The 21,107-nt window shown below is 46.1% G+C and overlaps 3 protein-coding genes and 1 long non-coding RNA gene across 4 annotated transcripts; 1 reads left to right on the top strand and 3 right to left on the bottom strand.

Moving 5' to 3' along the window:
• Positions 1 to 23: 23 nt before the first annotated feature.
• On the bottom strand, positions 24 to 3,279 carry LOC311268867 (serine/threonine-protein kinase pim-1-like). The gene is made up of 8 exons (XM_084372796.1): positions 3,102 to 3,279; positions 2,559 to 2,789; positions 2,354 to 2,448; positions 2,154 to 2,201; positions 1,847 to 2,044; positions 1,311 to 1,491; positions 1,030 to 1,203; positions 24 to 909 (listed from the first exon to the last, which is right to left on the bottom strand). The coding sequence occupies exons 1-8, from the start codon at positions 3,139 to 3,141 to the stop codon at positions 818 to 820; spliced, it is 1,059 nt and encodes a 352-aa protein (XP_084228922.1). The 5' UTR covers positions 3,142 to 3,279; the 3' UTR covers positions 24 to 817.
• Positions 3,280 to 4,692: 1,413 nt separating this feature from the next.
• Positions 4,693 to 17,283, top strand: LOC311269878 (hepatic and glial cell adhesion molecule-like). The gene is made up of 7 exons (XM_084374378.1): positions 4,693 to 4,857; positions 7,046 to 7,387; positions 8,944 to 9,225; positions 15,696 to 15,789; positions 15,924 to 15,997; positions 16,136 to 16,209; positions 16,514 to 17,283. Exons 1-7 carry the CDS (start codon positions 4,773 to 4,775, stop codon positions 16,661 to 16,663), a joined length of 1,101 nt encoding a protein of 366 aa, XP_084230504.1. The 5' UTR covers positions 4,693 to 4,772; the 3' UTR covers positions 16,664 to 17,283.
• On the bottom strand, positions 7,340 to 8,080 carry LOC311269879. The gene is made up of 3 exons (XR_014624165.1): positions 7,873 to 8,080; positions 7,711 to 7,778; positions 7,340 to 7,414 (listed from the first exon to the last, which is right to left on the bottom strand). It is a non-coding gene; the product is annotated as an uncharacterized lncRNA (long non-coding RNA).
• LOC311268983 (uncharacterized protein) lies at positions 9,802 to 14,322 on the bottom strand (the record flags this gene model as incomplete). Its single annotated transcript, XM_084372971.1, has 2 exons — positions 9,802 to 9,933; positions 13,258 to 14,322. 2 exons carry the CDS (start codon positions 14,320 to 14,322, stop codon positions 9,931 to 9,933), a joined length of 1,068 nt encoding a protein of 355 aa, XP_084229097.1. The 3' UTR covers positions 9,802 to 9,930.
• Positions 17,284 to 21,107: the final 3,824 nt, after the last annotated feature.

Below are 21,107 nucleotides of genomic sequence, written 5' to 3'. Positions count from 1 at the left end.
GTAATGGAAACAAAAGCCTGGGGGTAGGTAAAAACCCTTTTATTGACAACTCAGCAAATGCAATGAGAAAAAGATTGTGAAGAGTTCTCAAAGATCAATGAATGAATAAGATGAACACATCGGCAGCGGCTCCTGACCCAGCCCAAGCTCTCTATGAAGACGAGGAAAAACTCCCAGAAAGGAAGAAACCTCGGGAAAGGCAATTCAAAGAGAGATCCCCTCTCCTCGGACGGCTGGGTGTTGTAAGGGACCTGCAGGTGGGAAAAAAATGGCAAATTATCTATAACTGTTTACCCAAAGACTCCACTGGATGGCACTCTCTCTCTCTCTTCTGTTTCTCTCATCCTGTTTCCTGTCATCTCTCAAGTTTGCCCTGTCAATAATGCCAAATAAAAAGCTCTGCTGCCGTGGCGGAGCCATAACGCAGCGGACACGTATCTGGTGGAATTGTGGGGTTATCCTTGAGAGGGAAGCAGGGAGACTACAGGCAGTTTAGAGTCCACAGTTAACCTAGCATGCATATCTTTGAAATGTGGGAGGAAACCGGAGCACCCGGTGTAAACCCACGCGTGCACGGGGAGAATATGCAAACTCCACACAGGAAGGCCCTGAACAGATGCCCGCCAAACCCTTCTTGCTGTGGCTCAACAGTGCTAAACACTGTGCCACCGTGCTGCCCTCAATATGTATAAATACATTTTTTTTCTGAAAAAAAAAAAAAGGCCTTGAAAAAGTCTGATCTAGTTAGCCCAGTTAGATGAGTGATGTTAGTACGTGTGTGTGTGTGTGTGTGTGTGTGTGTGTGTGTGTGTGTGGTTTATCTGAGCCATGGGTGAAGCCGGAGCTGCTCCAGGGTTGGACGCTGCTCGGGGGCCTTGCTCAAACAACTTTGCAAGAAGTCCTGGCAGTCTGGAGAGGAAGCAGTACAAGAAAGGTAAATCTGACGACTACAGAGATACATCAGAACGTGAACTGACATCAACAGATTGTGTCTGCTGATAAGTTTGCATACGGGCATGTTTTTCTTACCTTTGGACAGATTATTTTTGATTCTCAGCTCCTTTGTTAGGAATTTGGTCGTCTCAAAATGTATTTGTCCGTGTAATGAGTCAAACAGGACCACTCCCATCTGCCACACTGTGGAGGCGCTGGCCCTGTAGGTACAATGACTGTTCCACTCCGGTGGGACATGAGCAAGGGTGCCTAAAGTACACACACATAATAAAAAACATAAGGATGAGGAAATGCTCTGTTTAAAGTCACAGCTAGGTAAATTAGTGAAGAACAGAAGTAGGAGCTCGTAATCTTACCGTAGAAGACGCTGTAAAGGGATCTTTTCTTGACAAAGCAGCCAAGTCCAAAGTCAATGAGGCGAACACGCGGGACATCCAAGCCAGTCTCAATCAGGATATTTTCCACCTTGATGTCCCGGTGAAAGATGTGTTTATCCTCAAGTTCTTTTGCTGCATCAACCAACTGTTTCAGTATGATCTGAGAGACAGACAGGAAAAGAGAGGTTAGGATCTCTGAGATGGTGTTTTGACATTTGTCTTGGCTGTGACTGAAAGCATACAAAAACAAGAAGTGCAGTTTTTAACTCTTAACTGCACACTAAACTCTTATCCACTACAGGAATTTAAGCCATAATCTGGAGCTTTCCATAACTTAAAGTTTTAAGAAACCAAAAGGCTTTAGATTCAGGTTCTGCCTTCTGTTTCCACTATGCATTTATACGTAATTAAAAAAAGATAGCACTGCTTTGGATACTAGAACAAATTTTGAGTTCATGACAGTTGAACAGACAACAATAGATTTGCAATAAAGTTCCTATAGTGGCCTATAGTACCTTGGCCTTCTCCTCTGACAGGGAGCCTCCATTGACCTCGATGTACTCAGCGAGATCTACGGCAGGGACTGGTCTCTCCATCACCACGATCAGCTCAAGGTCAAGATCATACCAGTCGAGTAGTGACACTGGTGCTGACGTCCCAGCGAGTTTCAACATAATGGCCACTTCCACCGAGAGCTGCCTCCCGTTCTTGTCCTGAAACAACACAACAAAATGGAGGATGACAAATTGAAGCTCCACAGATTCATAGATAACCATAATTCATCCATAAAACATTCAGTAAATGAGTCGGCATGGTACTCACCACATGTTTGCACAGCACCTTGTCTTTTGCAATGTATTTAATGGCAACCTGCAAGACACAAACAAGACTTTGGTTAGCACTTCCTGACCATACAGTATGTGTGTTTCAATGTGTGTGTGTGGGGGTGTGCATATGTTTGAGAATGTGTGTGTGTGTGTGTGTGTGTGTGTGTGTGTGTGTGTGTGTGTGTACACACTCACAGGTAATTTATCTGCTCTGCGATAGCCGGCAAACACAGATCCACAGCCTCCTGCTCCAAGCAGATTCTGCTGTTGGTATTTGGCCTGAAATCCAGCTACAAAGACACACGCATATATTGTTTAACAACACTTGTGAGGAACATAAATTGCATATTAACAAAGCTCCAATAATGCCAAAAGTCGACATAAATTACTACCAACTCACCTCTCAGTGCATCTACTCTCAAATCCTGTTTGCTCTCCTTTTTGGTCTCCTCTTTGGTCTCCTTTATGGTCACCTTTTTGACCCCCTTTTTGATCACCTTCAGGTACAAGCTCCTCTTTCGCTTACTGCTTGGACCTGCTCCAGTGACAGCAGTAGCCTTCCTCTTACCTCTCCTCTCGCTCACATCCTCCTGAGATGTGTTGCAGCTATCGGACAGGTTGCTACTGCTCTCTACAGATGAGAAAAACCCAGAGGAACATCAGCTTACTCTCTTCAAAAACTCGGCAACTCATACCAAAACAATCTAAATGGATAAACACAACCGAAGGTGGGAGGAAAAATATGTATTTTTGATTTTTGGTTGGACTGTCCCTTTAAAGGGTTTTAAAGAATTTAATTATCAAAGAATTTAGATGATCACATGATACCTTATCAGAGGTCTATCTTGAGATAATAACTCTAAATTAGTGCCCACTGTTCCTGATAAGTCACTGAATAATTAACACAAGTGACTACAAGGTTTTTTCTGGTTTTCTCACTTACCGCTATCTTTCCTAACAGTCAGAGAACGATGTGTCTTCATCTTCTGTAGAGATTCTTTGCTAATGATGATGTTAAAGTAGTTTTTAGATACGATAACTTCAGAAAAACAAGTGATTATAAAAACAAGTCTTGATGCAACAGGTGTCTCTCTGACTAAGTGTCCCTAGTGTGTGTGTTCTTAAGGTATGGAGAATGGAACAAGGTTGTAGGGGAGTCACATAGCAACGGCTGCTTTCATTAAAAAATGAAAGCCTTTTAAAGCCAATTTTAAACCCATTTAGAGTTGTGAGATATTTGTTTATTTTTAAATTCTGTTTTTAATTGACTCATGCCAAGGTCTATACAAACAATATTATCATTCACAGGGCTTAATATCCCCATCTGTAAGTGCCTTCTGTAAATAACATTTAAACAGAGGTAAATACAACCAAGTTTAAATGGATAATACAGAAGCAGATAAGGACCAATAAAGTGCATACCTCTGCCACGGCCCAACAGTCCCCTTTAATTCAATCAAGCCTAATCCAACATCTAACTTGAAAGTGCAGTATCACTCTCAGTTTTTAACCACCCATAATTAAGACTCACCAGATACGTAAGAGCCACTAGTACAACAAAACAATGCAGATTAAATCAAAATCTCCACTGCATTGTGTAAGAATAACTGGTTCATTAAATAGTACGAATGTTTAAGTCAATGTTAAAGTCGAGCTGAAATGAAAAAATGCCTTTGCAACCATTTTAGATGACATCCATGGTTACCCATTTAACGTTATATGCCAAATTGTATTTGTATATCAAAATCCAGTCATGTCTTCATCCTGTAAAATAAAATGCCAAGTGTGCTTGTGAAGGTGAAGCAAACAATTCAACAAATAACATCATGTCATCCACCCGTCTATCAATCCTTCAGCAGTGAGTGAGTGAGGTCAGAAAGAAGCAACTGGAGGGAAGTGTTTAACTTATTACTGTACAAAAACATACATTTACATCTTGATTCACTGATTTGCTTGATACTGGACTCATATTTCATGGAGACAATGTAACTCACTATCTGTGTTAAGATCAACTATAGGATCAATCAGAAAAAAATCCTGGATCATCCCTTTATCCAGATCTGCACCGAAGGTTGATCCACGCTCCATCGAAGTTGAGTGGAAATCAATTCAGTAGTTTTTGTGTTATCCTGCCTACATATGTCCTCTACCTTCCTTGTGGCACCAACACTGGAACAAAATGTTTGCACTGGAAATATAAAAGTCTAATGGGACGTATCTATGATTTTTACTGATTACATTCATTATTTCTAAGTTTAGCTCCAGGACTGGAAGGCCCTCAGACAAGCAACAACATGTTTTGTTAAACTACACTGACACATTCATATTGTGTGGTGATGAACACTGACATCTTTTCATGAACATATCACACAGTATAATAATAGTTATTTAAACTAAGCTAACCAAACATACAAAGTGGACATCCAGACACACACACACACACAACACACACACACACACACACACACACTTTTGTCCTGCTTCTACATTGGCTTTTGAGAACAACATGTACTCAGTCCCAGCAGAGGCTGAATGAACGACTGTGTTCTCCGTCCTGCCCAGTGTCACAAATCATGCTGGTTGTCTGGGACGAAAACAAAGCTTGAGACCCAAGATGAAGGCAGAGAAGGAGACTCCTTCAAAAGCCAAAATATTCTCCCAGATTTTATTGCTTGCGTGTCTTGGTTCCTTCAATTCAGGTAAGTCACATTTTCTACTAAAGAATTGTCTTTAAAACTGAATAGATCACTTTTGCATAACAATGGTCTGATGTTTCACTTGCATATTTATGCACTGTGTCGGAAAGATATGGCAAAGATTGCGTTAATACAAAGTTGCAAGTAATCAACAGGTTAACAGATTAAGTATTTCTATTACAAATGTTGTTGTTTTGTTGGTTGTTTTGTTTCAGTATAAAAGAATCAAAGAAGTTACAAATTGCAGATTGATGATGATTTTGGTTGTTGTCTTTGCTCCTTACAAATGCAGCAACTTGTTGGAGTGAACCAGAGGGTCTTCCTGGTAGATTATTGCAATAAACACTAAAATTCTCAGTAGAATTAGTTAATTATAGACATAACTTGGCTTTCTCAATGCTAGCTGGGAGTCAGAGGGACATACCAACAACATGGGGTAACTGGATGGTGGTTTTAGAGTTGCATAATTAATATCAATACAAATGCAACAGCTACATTTGACACAACGTGATATGAGGTCAATGATAACACACTTTATTTCTATATCACTTTTTAAAAGAGCTACAAAGTGCTATACAATAACAAAATAAAAAACAACCCCAAAAAAGATTTAAAAAATTAGAAATAACGTATACTATAAGACATTAAAATAATAAACCAATAGGACTGATTATTAGACATACAGAACAAATAATTAAATTAAGTGAAAGTGGGTGTGTTTATTGTTATTCCTGCAGTGTTATGCATAATATTGTAACACGTTCAAAATTACCACAAATTATGACATCCGCACTTAACAGACATAACAAAGGTGCCATTTGTTGTTGGGGAATTGGATTGCATCAGACTGTGTGGGTGCTCCTAGTCTTGTGCCCACCCTTTGTAAGTAATACAGTAATTGTGCCTACAGGCTGTACCAGAACCAGTGTTTTCAGATGTTCAGTTATTTTCAGCTGCATCTCATCACTGTCCTGCTATTGTTGCGGCTAGCAGCAGAGTCACTGAGCTGCTCTGTTTCTGCAAAGCTAGCATTGGCATCTGGATTGCCCCCAGTGCTCTTTTCATGAACTGCCAAGAAGGAAATTTGAACAAACAATCCCCACTTTTGTTGGCTCATGCTGGCCCATCCCAAGGACTGACAGCTGTTACCATGGTGATGTGGATCTACCATGCAAACTGGCTCCAGTATACAACAGTGATGGGGCGTGGTGCCCACACTGGCCTTCAGCTAACTACTGTGACACTCACTGTAGTTGAAAAAACATGGAACAAATATGGACAGTGATCGATGAAGACCATCTGCAATTTGCTTTTTGCAAGAACTGTTCATTATTTTTCCTAAACCTATGATTCTTCAGTGCACAATGTACTTATGTCTCATGCCAACGCTCAGTGCCAGTGCAGGAAGTGGTGTGTCCTTTATGTAGCAAGGCAGAATGTAAGAGTGAGGAGTTTGCATCCTTCTGAGGACATACAATTATTATTGTTTTTCTCCCCACGCAGAAATTATAGAAATAAATCATTGAAAAAAACTGAATGTAAAAAATGTGCAGGCTTGCAGAATTGTCCAATATCAACATTGTGTCTGGGGTTGCAACAGGTTGAAATAACGGTGGCTGTAAAACTGGACAATGCCACAGACAAAGTTCTGCAGATTTATGATTCTCAGCCACTAATAGTTAAGAGTTGACTGTGAAACTATAAAAATGTGTAATATAATAACTTTTAATATCTTAGACCACCATAGATAGTGGATATACTTCCTTGGTTTCTTTTTTTTAATCAAACTCATTGCCGAGCTGGTAAAATGTCAATAAAATTACAATATCCTTATATTTCAAAGCATCGCTGTGTTAGCTTGGCCACTAATAAGGGCATGGCAGCAAACTCACAACTTTTGTAATTGACTGCATTCGTTTTAGGTGTGGCTAATAAACTGCAAACTGAGTCTTTAGTATGTCACACAATGTAAAACCCTTTAACTCAACTTCACCGCCTTTGTAATTTACTGCTCTGCCTTAAAAGGTAAAGGTTTAGAAGAGATGCAGCTCGAGTGATTTGTGGATATTTGCAGTCACCAAAACAACCAAGAGCCAATCAAAACACAAGGTTAAAACTGACTAAGGTGTGTGCGATGTTGGAATGGTGTGGACATCTGATGCAGTAACCTCTCTTGTGTGTTTCTGTGCAGGTGGGGTGCTGGCGGTGAATATGACCATCCCCAACACCCTCATCAGAGGTACACTAGGAGGGGAGGCCCTTCTGTCTGTCCGCTACAGCAGTTTCAGCCTCGACCTGCCGGTCATCAAGTGGCAGCTGCAGAGAGAAAAGTCCGTCACTCTTGTCCAGTCGATTGGAACTGACATCATCGGCACTTTGAGGCCTGAGTATCGAGACCGCATCCTGGTATTTGAGAACGGGACTCTGCTTCTCCACAACCTCAGACTCTCTGACGATGGAATTTATGACGTGGAGATCTCCATCACAGATGATACCTTTACAGGAGAGGGCAGCATCACACTCACAGTGGACGGTAGGAGGACAGCTTCCCTGTATGACTCTAAAATTATTGTAAGGGTTCATTCACACCACTGACAGTCAGGTCCAACATAAGTCCCAAGTTTGATGATTGATGACTAGACTTTTGTCTAATGGACTGCTAAAATAACAAAAATAACTCCTCGAGCAGTAGAATTTCTAACTGTCGCACCTCTCAGTTATCACCAACAATACACTGCCATCAGCTTTTTGCTTTTTGGCAGTGATGTCTTCATGGTGACTCAATGAGCACCAATGTGGTGCAGCAATTTCATATATTTTTGAGGTGGAAATTTCATCTCATGTTTAGAGACAAACCTGAAAATCCTGGTATATGAGATCCTGCAGACCTGCAATCCCCTGCTCGATGTTCAGGACAGCAGCCTCTAGAGATATTTGTTAGTCAGACTGTGCGTTCATGCGCTGTCGAAATAACTGAAAAATGCACATGGAGAAAGAGTTAGCACCACTTTTTTCTACCTTCTAGTCTACTTCCAGTGATCAGCACCTCATCACAGGTCTTGGTGTGTGTTACCTTTCTGAGATTAAAGGCCCTACATACCCACACAGATGTTTTCACTTTGGCTGATTGGGCCTCTGGTCAGGATGTAGGTGGAAGGGGGCTACACTGGGAATAACATGAAAGGACTCCATTTGGCCATGCCTGAATGCTGCTTGTTATGTGTCATCAAGGGTAAGGAAATCCGGTTAAATGGAGTGCAGGAAGGCGGAAGGTATGACAAGGATCAGCTGATAATCAAAGCGCAGCAGGTGCTTGCAGGCCTGTCCCAACCAATGAAGGCTGGAGGTGCAGAGGGACTTTAACTTTTTTAATTGTGTGTGGGTGTACTGATAAGATACATGTAGTGAATCCATCCTCTTGGTATTTAAATCACTTACAATGTTTTTATATTGCCCTCAATATTTTATATTACTGAAAACACCGCCCATGTTAACCCTCCGTGTATTAGGACCTAATGTGGCCCATGTTCACCTCTAACCTCTTAAAAAGGGACAGATCTCCAATTACTGGCTTTTACAGGTGACACTGATTGTCGAAACTACCTCCAAACATGTTAGAGCTCCGTTGTGAACGTGACAAATGATGGAATGACATAAATCCTGCCTTCACAGGAGGCAGTGTGAAGGTCACCTGTATCCTGAAGTGGAGTAGGAGGGAGGAACGTCTGTGTCAGGGAAAAGAATGCAGTCCCCTGCCAACTGATGCCCTCAAACATCAGCCAAATGTCATGGACTTTGTTACCTTAACAACATTATAATTGTCCCCAATTTCCACAAAACTGGCCTAAGATGGCACCTAAGTTTTGGATGACTCCAAGTGTAGGTCTAAATAAGTAAGTGAAGGTAGAGACAGACTGCAACATGTGGAACCAGAATAGCCATAATCATCATCCAGTCGGAATTAAGAATTAAAAATAAGTACATAGACCTTATGGTCGCCATACATCAAACATTGAGGACAGCATGTTTATTGTCCTTACAGTCTATTTACATGTTAAAAACTATTGTATCCACTGTCTTTTCAACCAGAGTCTATATCCAGGCCCTATATCGACATGGAGTCTTCATCGGTGCTGGAGCTCAGCGAAAACGTCATCCTCAACTGCTCCCATGACAATGGAACCAGGACTACATACAGGTGGTTCAAAGGTGGAAAGCCACTGACCAATGTGACGAGGTTTATGCTGTCACCTGATCAGAAGCTGTTGACCATCACACGCGTGCTGATGGCAGATGATGACATATACAGCTGTGCAGTGGAGAATCCTGTGGGCAACATGACAAGCCTGCCCATCAGACTGACTGTCTACAGTAAGTGATACTGTCTTACTGACTGGCTGCAGTTTTAATAAGAGTTGAACAAGACAGTGAAAGCTAGAAGCGTCAGCTAAGTGGGCTAAGCAATAATAATAGTGTTAGCAGTACTCACTCTATTAAGTAGCTAACCTTGATTCTCATGAATGAAGCGGGCTCTGGATAAGTGACAGGACGCAGTAGATGGGCTAACCAGTGAGAAAAACCTAACCTCCCAGAGGACAATAGCCATGTTCTCATGTAATTGACCAGCAAATTTGAAGTGAACTTTTTAAATGTTGCAAAATGTTTTGTTTTTGGTGGTAAGGGCTACGTTACGCTGTTTGTAGGAGTAGAAAAGAGGAGGTTGCAAACCAATAACAAAGCTGGTTGTTTGCCAGCCACCAACAAACCGACGAAGAAGCAACAAAACCAGTCCAATTGGACATGAACGTTCACGTTCACGCGCATAAAGTCCTGCACAAAAAGCATTATTCCCATAGCGCACCATTATTAACAATACATGTTGTGAGCCTCAGTGCTCACTGGGGAGGGCAGGAAGGAGGAGACAGAGGCCGACGGTGCAAGTGTACCGGCTTTTATTGCCCAGGAGGTCAAACAAAAACAATTAACAACAAACAAACAGCCGTCTCTCTCGGCCGAGGGCTTCCGCGTCTTGTCGGCGCTGTGCGGCTCTGCTTCGGTCCTCCCACAGGACCCAGCCTACTGCAAGAGACCAGAACCAGGTTACAAGCATGCTTATATAGCTGACTGATTACCTGATTCTGTCCAGCTGTCTGAGCACCGGCTGAGCCACTCCTCCCTCTCCTCCAGCAGCCGGCGCCTCAACCACACCCCACTGCCACATACCCCCACCGCCCGACTTAGGCCGGGATCCCGCCGGCCGCAAGCCCACTCCCCCCCCCCTCCGCCGAGCGGGAGAGGAAGTCAGCCACAACCATGCGGTTACCCGGCCTATGGATCACCTTGAACCTGAAAGGCTGCAAAGCCAGATACCAGCGAGTGATCCGCGCGTTGGCATCTTTCATGCGGTGGAGCCACTGGAGCGGGGCATGGTCCGACCAGAGGGTGAATGGGCGCCCCAGGAGGTAGTAGCGGAGGGCACCGACCGCCCACCGTATGGCGAGGCACTCCTTTTCCACCGTACTGTAGTTCACCTCCCGCTGAGCCAGCTTCCGGCTAATGTACAGTACGGGGCGGTCGACCCCCTCCACCTCCTGGGACAAAACGGCCCCCAGCCCACTGTTCGAGGCGTCGGTCTGCAGGATGAAAGGGAGAGAAAAGTTAGGAGTGTACAAGAGTGGCTCCCCACAGAGGGCTTGTTTTACCCTCTCAAACGCCAGCTGGCACGGCTCCGTCCACTGGACCGGATCCGAGGCACTCTTACGGGTCAGGTCGGTTAGGGGGCTGGTCAGCTCCGAGAAGGCCGGAATAAACCTCCTATAGTAACCAGCCAGCCCCAGAAACCTCCTGACCTCTTTTTTCGTCCTGGGTAGTGGGCAGGCCGCAATCGCTGCGGTCTTTTGTACCTGTGGCCGCACCTGCCCGCCGCCCAGGTGGTACCCCAAATACCGTACCTCCCTCCGTCCCACCGCACACTTCTTCGGATTGGCCGTGAGCCCCGCCTGCCTCAGAGAGTCGAGCACTGCCCCCACCTGCTGCACATGCTGCCCCCAGGTCTCACTATGAATGATCACATCATCCAAGTAGGCAGCAGCATATGCAGAGTGAGGCCGCAGCACCCGGTCCATGAGGCGCTGGAAAGTGGCTGGGGCCCCGAACAATCCGAACGGAAGTGTGACGAACTGGTACAAACCGTACGGAGTGGAGAAGGCCGTTTTTTCCTTGGACTCTAGCGACAGGGGAATCTGCCAGTAGCCCTTGGTCAAATCCAATGTCGTATAAAAGCGAGCCGTGCCCAGCCGATCCAGGAGTTCGTCGACCCGGGGCATTGGATAGGCATCGAATTTGGACACCTCGTTGACCCTGCGATAGTCCACACAGAACCGTACTGACCCATCGGACTTGCGAACCAGCACGATGGGGCAACACCAGTCACTGTTGGACTCTTCTATTACTCCCATCTCCAACATGGCCTGAAGCTCCGCCTGAACAATTTTCCTCTTGTGTTCGGGCAGCCGATAGGGTCGTGACCGGACTGTCACACCCAGGGGTGTTTCTATGTGGTGGTGTATGAGGCAGGTGCGTCCTGGCAGGGGAGAGAACACGTCAGCAAAACGCTGCTGCAACGAGGCCACATCTGCTCTCTGGCTCGGTGAGAGATGGTCACCAAAGGGGACCGGCACTGGCTGGTTTGAATTAGCCACCTCCGGTCCCAACTCATCTCTCTCGATCACCGTGGTTGCCAGAGAAACAGGCGTCACCTCCCTCCAGGCTTTAAGGAGGTTGAGGTGGTAAATTTGTGTGGCCCCACCCCTGTCAGAACGCACCACCTCATAGTCAACATCCCCCACTCGCCGTGTGACCACAAAGGGCCCTTGCCACTTGGCGAGTAATTTGGAGCTCGAGGAGGGGAGTAATACAAGCACTTTATCTCCCGGTGCAAACTGTCTGAGTTTAGCCCCTCTGTTGTACAGCCGTTGTTGACGCTCCTGGGCCTGGAGCAAATGCTCACGTGACAACTTACCCAGTGCATGGAGCTTTGCTCGCAGGTCCAGGACGTGCTGTACCTCGTTTTTGCTGGTGCTCGGACCCGTCTCCCAGCTTTCCTTAACCAGGTCCAAGACACCCCGGGGTCTTCTGCCGAACAGGAGTTCAAAGGGGGAAAATCCCGTGGAGGCCTGGGGAACCTCCCGCACTGCAAACAACAGAGGGTCCAACCATTTATCCCAATTACGGCTATCCTCGTGCACGAACTTACGAATCATGTTCTTTAGTGTCTTGTTGAACCGCTCCACCAGGCCGTCGGTCTGGGGGTGGTATACACTAGTCCGGATTGAATGGACGCCCAATAACTCGTACAGTTCGCGTAGTGTCCGTGACATAAATGACGTGCCCTGATCAGTCAGGATCTCTTTCGGGATCCCGACTCGGGAGATTACCTGAAACAGTGCCTGTGCCACGCTCCTTGCGGAGATGGTGCGCAGGGGCACTGCCTCGGGATAGCGCGTTGCATAGTCCACTAGGACTAACACAAAGCGATATCCCCGTGCGCTCCGGTCTAATGGCCCGACGAGGTCCATGGCGATTCTATCAAACGGGACCTCAATCAGTGGTAAGGGGCGCAGCGGCGCTTTTGGGGTGGCCGGCGGGTTGACCAGCTGACATTCGCGGCAGGACGCACACCACCGACTTACATCCGCCCGAATGCCCGGCCAGTAAAATCGGGCCATGATCCGGCTCAGTGTTTTATCATAGCCGAGGTGACCTGCCATGGGGTTGTGATGAGCCGCCTGGAAAATTGTTTCCCGACGGCTTTGGGGCACCAACAACTGGGTGAGCTCTTCTCCGGTCCGAGCGTCACGCGTCGCTCTGTATAACCTGTCCCTAATGACGACAAAATAGGGGTGAGTGGGTGCTGTGCCAGGGTGCACCTGGCAACCATCAATTCTCATCACTTGGTCAAAGGCGTGACGGAGGGTCTCATCCCGAGACTGCTCGAGTGGAAAATCTTCCATGGAGGCGATCTGGGGGGCCCCCCCCGGCAGCGTCAGGACGAGGCACCCCCGTCTCACCACTGAGCACAGCACACCACTCACATTTCCCTGACATACGTGACTGCACCCTCATAGTTTCCCCCGCTAAGCTAGCGAACCCCGGCCAATTCGTGCCCAAGATTAGAGGGTGCAGGAGGCGAGTGCTAACTCCAGCCCTGACCTTATGCTTTTTCCCTCTAAAACAAATTTCCAGAGTCACCACCGGATAATCGTGAATATCCCCATGCACACACCTCACCTTCACCCACGATGCCTCTAGCAACGCCCCTGGTCGAACCAAGCGCTGGTGGATCATGGTCTGTTCACAACCAGAGTCCAGCAGAGCTTGGTGTGTACCCCCCTGCATACATACCGGTATACGATACGTCCCTTCCGGACCGGGGGAGGGGGCCGGCGGTCCCGCAACCCGAACCACTTGCCCCACCTCCATGAGCGGGCACTCCGCCCGGAGATGGCCGGGCTGCCCGCACCGCCAGCACCCCTGCCCTGGCATCTGAGGAGCCCCCCGGGGCGCCGGTCGCTCAGACGCGTAGGCCGGGCCCTGCGGAACAGGAGACAGAGAGCGGTTAGAGTCCCGGAGCGGAGCATGCTCCGGGGAGGTGTGTGTGTATGTGTGCGCGTGTGGGGCGGCTGCCGCCGGGAATCTCCTCCTCGGGGCCGGGGTGGGACGGCCCGCCGGGATCGTCGCTGGCCTCGCCTCCTCCTTCATGCTCCGCCGGGGCAGGGAGAGGTGGTCCTCCGCGAGGACGATCGCGGCCGCGATGTCGGGGGGTCGGTGGCACTGGACCCAGTTGGAGGTGGAGGAGGGCAGCCCGGCGACGAACTGCTCCAGTGCCACCTGGCCGACGATGTCCTCCGCGGAGTTCGTCGCCGGCTGGAGCCAGCGTGTCGCGGTGTCGAGGAGCCGCTGCGCGTAGGCAAAGGGGCGGCCGGCCTCCTCAAAAGAGAGCCCCCTGAACCGCCGCCGGTGTCCCTCGGGTGTACTGCCTAGACGGTCCAGGATGGCCCTCTTCAGCAGCGCGAAGTTAACCCGGGAGGCCGCCGGCAGGCTGTGCGCGGCCAGCTGCGCTACCCCGGTGAGTAGAGGAAGAAGCCGGACCGCCCACTCCCCCTCCGGCCACCCACACGCCTCCGCCGTGCCCTCGAAGATGTCCAGGTACGCCTCCGAATCATCTTCAGCGGTCATCCGTTGGAGGGCAAACGGCGGAGGCCGGCCCCGGCCGGGCTCCGTAGCCGCGTCCGGAGGGCCCAGGGTGACCGGGCGCTGCAGCAGCTCCCGCAGGAGAGCACGATCGTCCCGCTGGGCCGCCGCAATATCCACGAGGGCCTGAGATTGCTGCTGCTGAAGCGCGGTGGTGCTCTCCTGCATCGTGGCGAGGTGCTGGAGAGCCAGCGACAACGGCGTCTGTGCCTCCATGTCAGGTCCCTGTTCAGGCGCCAGATGTGAGCCTCAGTGCTCACTGGGGAGGGCAGGAAGGAGGAGACAGAGGCCGACGGTGCAAGTGTACCGGCTTTTATTGCCCAGGAGGTCAAACAAAAACAATTAACAACAAACAAACAGCCGTCTCTCTCGGCCGAGGGCTTCCGCGTCTTGTCGGCGCTGTGCGGCTCTGCTTCGGTCCTCCCACAGGACCCAGCCTACTGCAAGAGACCAGAACCAGGTTACAAGCATGCTTATATAGCTGACTGATTACCTGATTCTGTCCAGCTGTCTGAGCACCGGCTGAGCCACTCCTCCCTCTCCTCCAGCAGCCGGCGCCTCAACCACACCCCACTGCCACACATGTGTATAACTGTTGCAAGTAAGGCGCCATCTTTGCATTTGGTATGCAGTTGTATATTGCATCTGTGTTCTTGGCCATCTACAAGAGAAAAATGGAGAAGGAAGGAGGAATATGAGAAGACACCAACTGCAGAAACAGCCTCTTCTTCTTCTCTCTTAATGTGGAAACAAATGATCAGTCATGCAAATTCTCCTAATAATTGCATTAACTCTTTTACGAAAAAGGCAAAAGCCACCTAATGCAAGTAACTTCTCACTTTGTGAGATTTTTTTAAAAGTTTTCCTTGTCCATCAACCTTTTTGAATGCAATACTTCAAAATAAGCATTAAAAAATAAGACTAATGTTAACATCCTGATGCTTATCAGGTATGTTAGCCATATTTATTTTTTTTTTGCATTTTAGCATGGTAGCATTTGCTTATTATACAAAACACAAAGACACACTTAGGCTAATGAATCTCATTGGTTTGACAGTTATTTCTTCATAGACTTCAGTATTAGACAACATTTTTATCTGATCACGGCACTGAACAAAAAGTGGAGGCATCAACACTGATTACTATTCATTCTGAGGGGAACATTGGGAACCCACTTTTTATGGCAATCCACCCCACAGTTGTTGAGATCTTTGACTCAAAATTAAAAAATGTCAACCTCATGGTGGTGCTGGGAGAGAAGTCTTGGGATCATCAAAGTCACAACAGATTGTCTGTGGTCCATGAGTCATTAGGATTTATTGTCTGGGCACCATGGATATCTACCAAATTTCATTGCAATCCATCCAAAATGTGTTGATATTTCAGTCTGGATGAAAGAGGTGGATCAACTCACAGATATTGCCATCTCTAGATCCAAGTTACTTACATAGCTAAAAGTATTTTCCTCCCAGATTTTTTCAACATATATTCAACAATGATAAACTGTAAAATCCTGTCTTGTATGTTCCTGTGTTGTTCTGTTAACTGCTCAGTGTTCATGTGAACTGTAATTCTGCATATCCAACCAGGAAGAAGTTCCCTCTATATCATCCTGTCCACTGGAGGCATCTTCCTCCTCATCACCTTGGTAACAGTGTGTGCCTGCTGGACGCCTTCCAAAAAGTAAGACTTGCTAAAAGGTTTTAAAATCAACCCTTCATAGTGCAGGACTGATTCTTGATTTTATAAAGGCAGGTCAGGAGTGCAGATAAACATTACATCACATTAATGCATTCACACCATTTCGTCTTTGTTAGGCCTAATCAACCCGTTCGAAAGCCTCTCTCAAGGTTCAGTGACCACTCTCATCGCTCACCAATCAGTCACACAGGTATGGCATAATTATTCTGAATAAATACGCCACTATGACAAAAACAAAAAGTGATCAGATAATTTACAATGAGACAAGAGTACTCTTTATAGAGGAATGTATATGAAATCCAATGTTTTGTGTGTCTCTTTACAACAGATGATGTGCTTCCAAAAATGACCGAGCACAACGGAATAAATGCAGTAACTTCACTGTACGTCTTGCAGCAAAAGGTATCCATCTCATTACTACTATGATTTTACCCCATTCTGTGATACTCAAAAGGCAGCAAGACTAAAAGTCTGACGCAATGCTAGCGCCCCCTGGGGGATCTTTGTTTTACTAGTGAGTGCTCAGAGCAATGAGTGTACAGAGCAGCAGGCTAGTTTTGTTCCCTGGACTTCCCCTCTCAGGCTACATATACAGGCTGCCTTACCCCTAGATTCCACCTGACTCGTCTGTTACCTGGCTTGTGCGCCGTTGTTTTGTTTTGTTTCATCTTCACACAGCTTCATATTCATGTCGCCCTTTTTGCAGGAGCCCTCTATGGATGACTCATCCAGCAACAGTATTGGATCTCCTTCTGAATATGACCACCCACCCTGCTACACCAGTTTCCCCAACTACAATGGGTCTCTTACACAGTCTAATGGGTCTCCTGCCCACTCCTCTCACAGATATACCTGAAAGCCCATCAGGATAAACTAATGTGGGAGTGGGAGGTCAGACCGTCCTACAGTTCACTGCTCCTGACTCTGCAACTTCCTGCACATCCGCAGAGTTTGGGAAAAGATCTCAACGCCGTTTTCTGGGGTTTTACAGTGATACCATTACTGCCTGTTGATTTGTTTTTATTAAAGTGAACTGTAACTTGAATATAAGTTGATTGAATATTTGTGAAATGGTATAGAGTCTGCATGAACCTGAGGTGGAGTCAGTAAGATGCAATTATCATCATTATTAACTGTAGCACGATAAAGATACTTCTCTTTACGTTTCGTCAGTTGAAAATCAAACAAGATGGGGTTTCTTATTTGTTAATGATGTTGAAAACAATATATAGTTTGTAAAAAAAAATCACACTAAGAAATGCTTTTCTGTTACAGTGTTGTACAGTGTGTGATTTTTGTGAAGTGGTGTTGTATTGTTAAATGAAGTCCAGCAGTTACTTTGTAATATTTTGTTATTTTAGTTCTTCTAGATGATTTAATAGCATTTTCAATGTGAAGAGAGACAAAGCTATGTTGGTGGAAGGGCCATGGTATTTAAATTTTATACAACCTTTAATAAAATGTGAAATTCTCAAAGCTCAGGTGAATGTTTCGAAGTTTCTTACAATATTACACTTTTAGTCTTGAAATTGGTATATATAAGTTAATTTTGTGTCATGGGATTGATTAAATTTTGTTGAAGGTAGTTGAGTAATTGATGCATTCATTCATGATAGAATTTCTGCTTCCAGGGAAGCAATTAAAGTTGTTTGAGTTGCTAAATAAGTGCATATCAGTTTAATTCTCTAGTTACAGAGATTATTTAGTCAACTAAGGCTTATCTCAGTCCTCTGCTAAATCCTAGAAGTCATTTAAAGCTCTGGTCTACGATTTGAAAGGTTTGAAAAAAGCATCCCCTCCCCTGTGCTCCTTAATCTCCTCCCCTCCGACGTCGTATCGCCCTCCCCTTGGAGCCTCCCACGACACACACACCCCCTCCAGGAACAACAAACCGGGTAACGAGTAACGATGTCGGATTCACAGGTAAAGTTATTACAATGCACGTTGAAACTAACGTAAATCTTGTAAGTCATTACAATGTCCACAGCTAAGCTCCACAGCCAAGTTAGCATAACGTCATTAGCATGTTAAAGTTACGTTACAGCTATGTAATGAGTTACTATTTATCAACAGCTAAGTTAGCTCTTGTACTGGGATAACAAGGAGAAAGCTAACAAGAGACCAAGAGACTAACAGATGCTGCCATTAGCTTTAATCATAACGATCGCTTTCACATTGTGGCTGAAGACTAAACCTGCAAGAGCCTCAGACAAGCTGTGTCCCAGCTGTTGTCTGAGTAGCACTGCGACACAAACGTGCCCGTAAACCGTAATCTCTTGTTTATGATCGATAAGACATACAAATACACACATCATAACGCGTATATGATAATCCATCATATTGATTTAGCAAAGGCTTCGTTGAAAACAAATGGACAAGACCGGGAGGAGGGTTAGCAAAACAGTTGAGTAATGACCGGGCGAGAGGTTTTTATGGAGAAATAAATCCAGACAGGATGATTGAAACCCCAACACGAAGCGGAGGGTTTCATTTACTTTTCACTTGCTGCTTCATTTAGCTGCCACGAGCAAATAAATAGGCAATGTTAGCTTGTTGTTAGCTTACAATGCTAACATAGAGGCTAATGTCTCTGTCGAACAAATAAACAAGTGTTGACAATACTGCAGAGACAGAAATTGTCTCGACACCGTCTAATAACAGAAAAGAACTAACGGCAAATTTCACAGTCATAAGCCAGCATCGGCATGAAAGTTATCTGTGTTACAACATCCACAATAAAGACAAAAGATTACCTGTTCAACAGAAACTCCGCTGTATGAACATCGGGTCCATATCTTCACGGACCTTTCACCACCATTCAAATGATGACCCAATGTTTATTCGGGTTTGAGCCCTCTTTATTTCACATCTCAGCTTTGTGTCTTTTCAGTGACAGGCTTTCGCTTTCTTTGACTCTTTGTCGATGGGGCAAGCAGAGGCAGCTGAACTTCTCAGGGCAAAACAAACCTCTTGTCCACTTGTAGTTTCAAATGCGGAAGTGGGTCGGGACCAGACGTGAGCAGGAGCAGGAGAGTGAGCAAGGGGATTGGATGGGAAAATTGATCCAATAGGAACCATGCGCATGGCTCCTACGGCGTGGACGTCAGTTAAGGTGTGGTAGTTGGCTGACAGGTGAAGATGGCGGATCAAAGGTACCTGAAGGGCACCTTATACTGGCCAACGCTGACGTCGGTCACTCAGTGAAGAGCCGGATGTGGACAAGCCTCTTGCGCCCCATTAAATCAAGTGACCAAATCCACAGGCGTCAGATCAGGTGCTTTCTGATTGCAAAAACTCTACACAGAGGCCAAGGAAAAGCTCCTCCTTCGAGCCGGATTTGAACCAGCGACCTAAGGATGACTGTGTCTAAACACCTACAGTCCTCCGCTCTACCAACTGAGCTATCGAAGGAAGCACTCAGAGAGGAATCATAGAGAGCTACATGGCCTGTAACATGGCAACGAGCCAGCTGTGTTATTTTACGTACCTGCTGGCCTAACACTGGGACTTTAGTGAAAAACTTGGTGAAGATTGACGTCGTCTACTATGTTCACCGGCGGACGTGGAACAGCTTTGACTTTTTTCGCCCGAACAAATCAAGCAATGAAACACACAGCTCTGAAAAAGATTGCCTTCAACTCTTTCTACTGTGAGCAGACGAGGACGACAGGCAGGGCCCTCTAGCCGGACGCGCCTGAACGATAAACGTAGCGAGCATCTGCTTTAAGTCAGGTGAGAAACACAGTTTGAACGCAAGTTAAGGTCTGGTAGTTTACTGACGTGAAGACGGCAGATTAGAGCTGAGTGGTTACAGTAATCTATAAGTATATACGTATATCTATGGGTTACAGTCACATGATCTCATGAGAAAGCAGTAGCCAGTGTAAATAACAGATCCCATTAAATCATGTTCTGAATGACACACGTACTCGCGTTGTTGCCAAAGACGGTTTGTTGTCGCTCTCAGCTGAGATTGTTTGTCCGTTGCCATGAGAACGTTTCCCCCTGGTGGTCTCGCGAAATCACGGTACCAGATGTTTTCCCGAGGTATTACTCCCAATTTAAAATCCATAGCAATTTGATGTTATTGTATTCATTAATACTTCTTAATTTGTATTTATTATGAAGACCATTGCCTTGGCTTTAAAGGAGCAATAAGCGGAAATGCATTATTTAAGACTGAAGGAATTAAAAAATCGCTACATGGAGAACGAGAGGTGTAATTTCATCTGGAGTATAGGATGACGTCACACACCCGCTCTCTGTGTTGATCTCCAGCCTCATGTTTACAAGCCGGTCCGGCCGCGCGTTCATGTGCGTTCATGTGAAACTCCGCCTCCTCCCTCCCTGTAAAACGCGACAGCCAGTGAGTAGTGACAGCGGCAGCATTTTCGAACTGCAATGGCAGACAGCGGAACAAAACCTTCCAATGAAGACGAGCAGGAGCAGACTAAAAAAAAAAAACGGTCATTGGCAAAGAAATTGTCAGATAAAGAAAGGGATAAAACCAGAATTAACATTGGCCTGGCGTTTCCGAGGTGGAGGGAGCTACGAGAGCTAAAGGGGCTACAGTCGGACTCGGAGCTGGCTCTTCTTCTTCTTGACAGGCAAGTAACACCATAAAGTCAAATGTCTGTTTTATTGTCTGTGTTACAGTAACCTTACACACTTGCCGCTATATTGCATGAGTATGTAGCATGGGTTAATGTCCGGAGCTGGAGTTGTTACCAGCTCGGTCCTCAGCAATGGGTCAGGCGTTACGGTTGTGTTTGGTGAGTAGCCCGACAGGCAGCTAACATTTCAATTAGCATTGTAAAATTTTGCCTGGCGGACAACCTGGGGGGCTCACGGGCTGTCACACCAGGCTGAAACATCGGTCTCACTCACGGAGAAGAGTAGGAACGTTAGCATTAGCTCCCGGTGCTAGCACTAGCCAGGATCCGGCCATGGCTCTAGCCCAATCAGCCGATAGCAGTCAGCTGCGATCGGCAACTGGAGCAACTCACAGCTATGCAGTGCTTCTACCAGCTCTAACAACTTGATCACTGAACCTCCAATCCAGCTGGGGGTTTGCTAAAAAGTCGTTGCTAAGAAGGAAATATTGTCATTGTCATTTGTCATTGTCGAGCAGAGGCAGAGGGAGGTGTGGCTAATGGCACACTTTGTTTTGGTCTACAGGCAGTGCTCAACAGCAAACCTAGCGGTGAAATGATTTCGCTTTTTGCTCCTTTAAGATATACCCCCCAATGACTAGTAATGTTTATTTCTGTTTCTATTAATATAATGATAACATTAAAATG

The sequence above is a fragment of the Pagrus pagrus genome, assembly GCF_965226575.1.
Source record: "Pagrus pagrus genome assembly, chromosome: 14".
Classification (NCBI taxonomy): domain Eukaryota; kingdom Metazoa; phylum Chordata; class Actinopteri; order Spariformes; family Sparidae; genus Pagrus; species Pagrus pagrus.
The sequence above is the reverse complement of the archived record's forward strand: the minus strand, read 5'-3'. Positions and strand labels throughout refer to the sequence as shown.

Coding starts and splice junctions, on each gene's coding strand:
- LOC311268867 (XM_084372796.1), bottom strand. CDS start 3,141: ATGAAGACACATCGTTCTCTGACTGTTAGGAAAGATAGCG. Junction 2,790..3,101: donor GACTGTTAGGAAAGATAGCG/GTAAGTGAGAAA, acceptor TCTCATCTGTAG/AGAGCAGTAGCAACCTGTCC. Junction 910..1,029: donor CAAAAATAATCTGTCCAAAG/GTAAGAAAAACA, acceptor CTTCCTCTCCAG/ACTGCCAGGACTTCTTGCAA.
- LOC311269878 (XM_084374378.1), top strand. CDS start 4,773: ATGAAGGCAGAGAAGGAGACTCCTTCAAAAGCCAAAATATTCTCCCAG. Junction 15,998..16,135: donor CTCACCAATCAGTCACACAG/GTATGGCATAAT, acceptor TCTTTACAACAG/ATGATGTGCTTCCAAAAATG. Junction 16,210..16,513: donor TGTACGTCTTGCAGCAAAAG/GTATCCATCTCA, acceptor CCCTTTTTGCAG/GAGCCCTCTATGGATGACTC.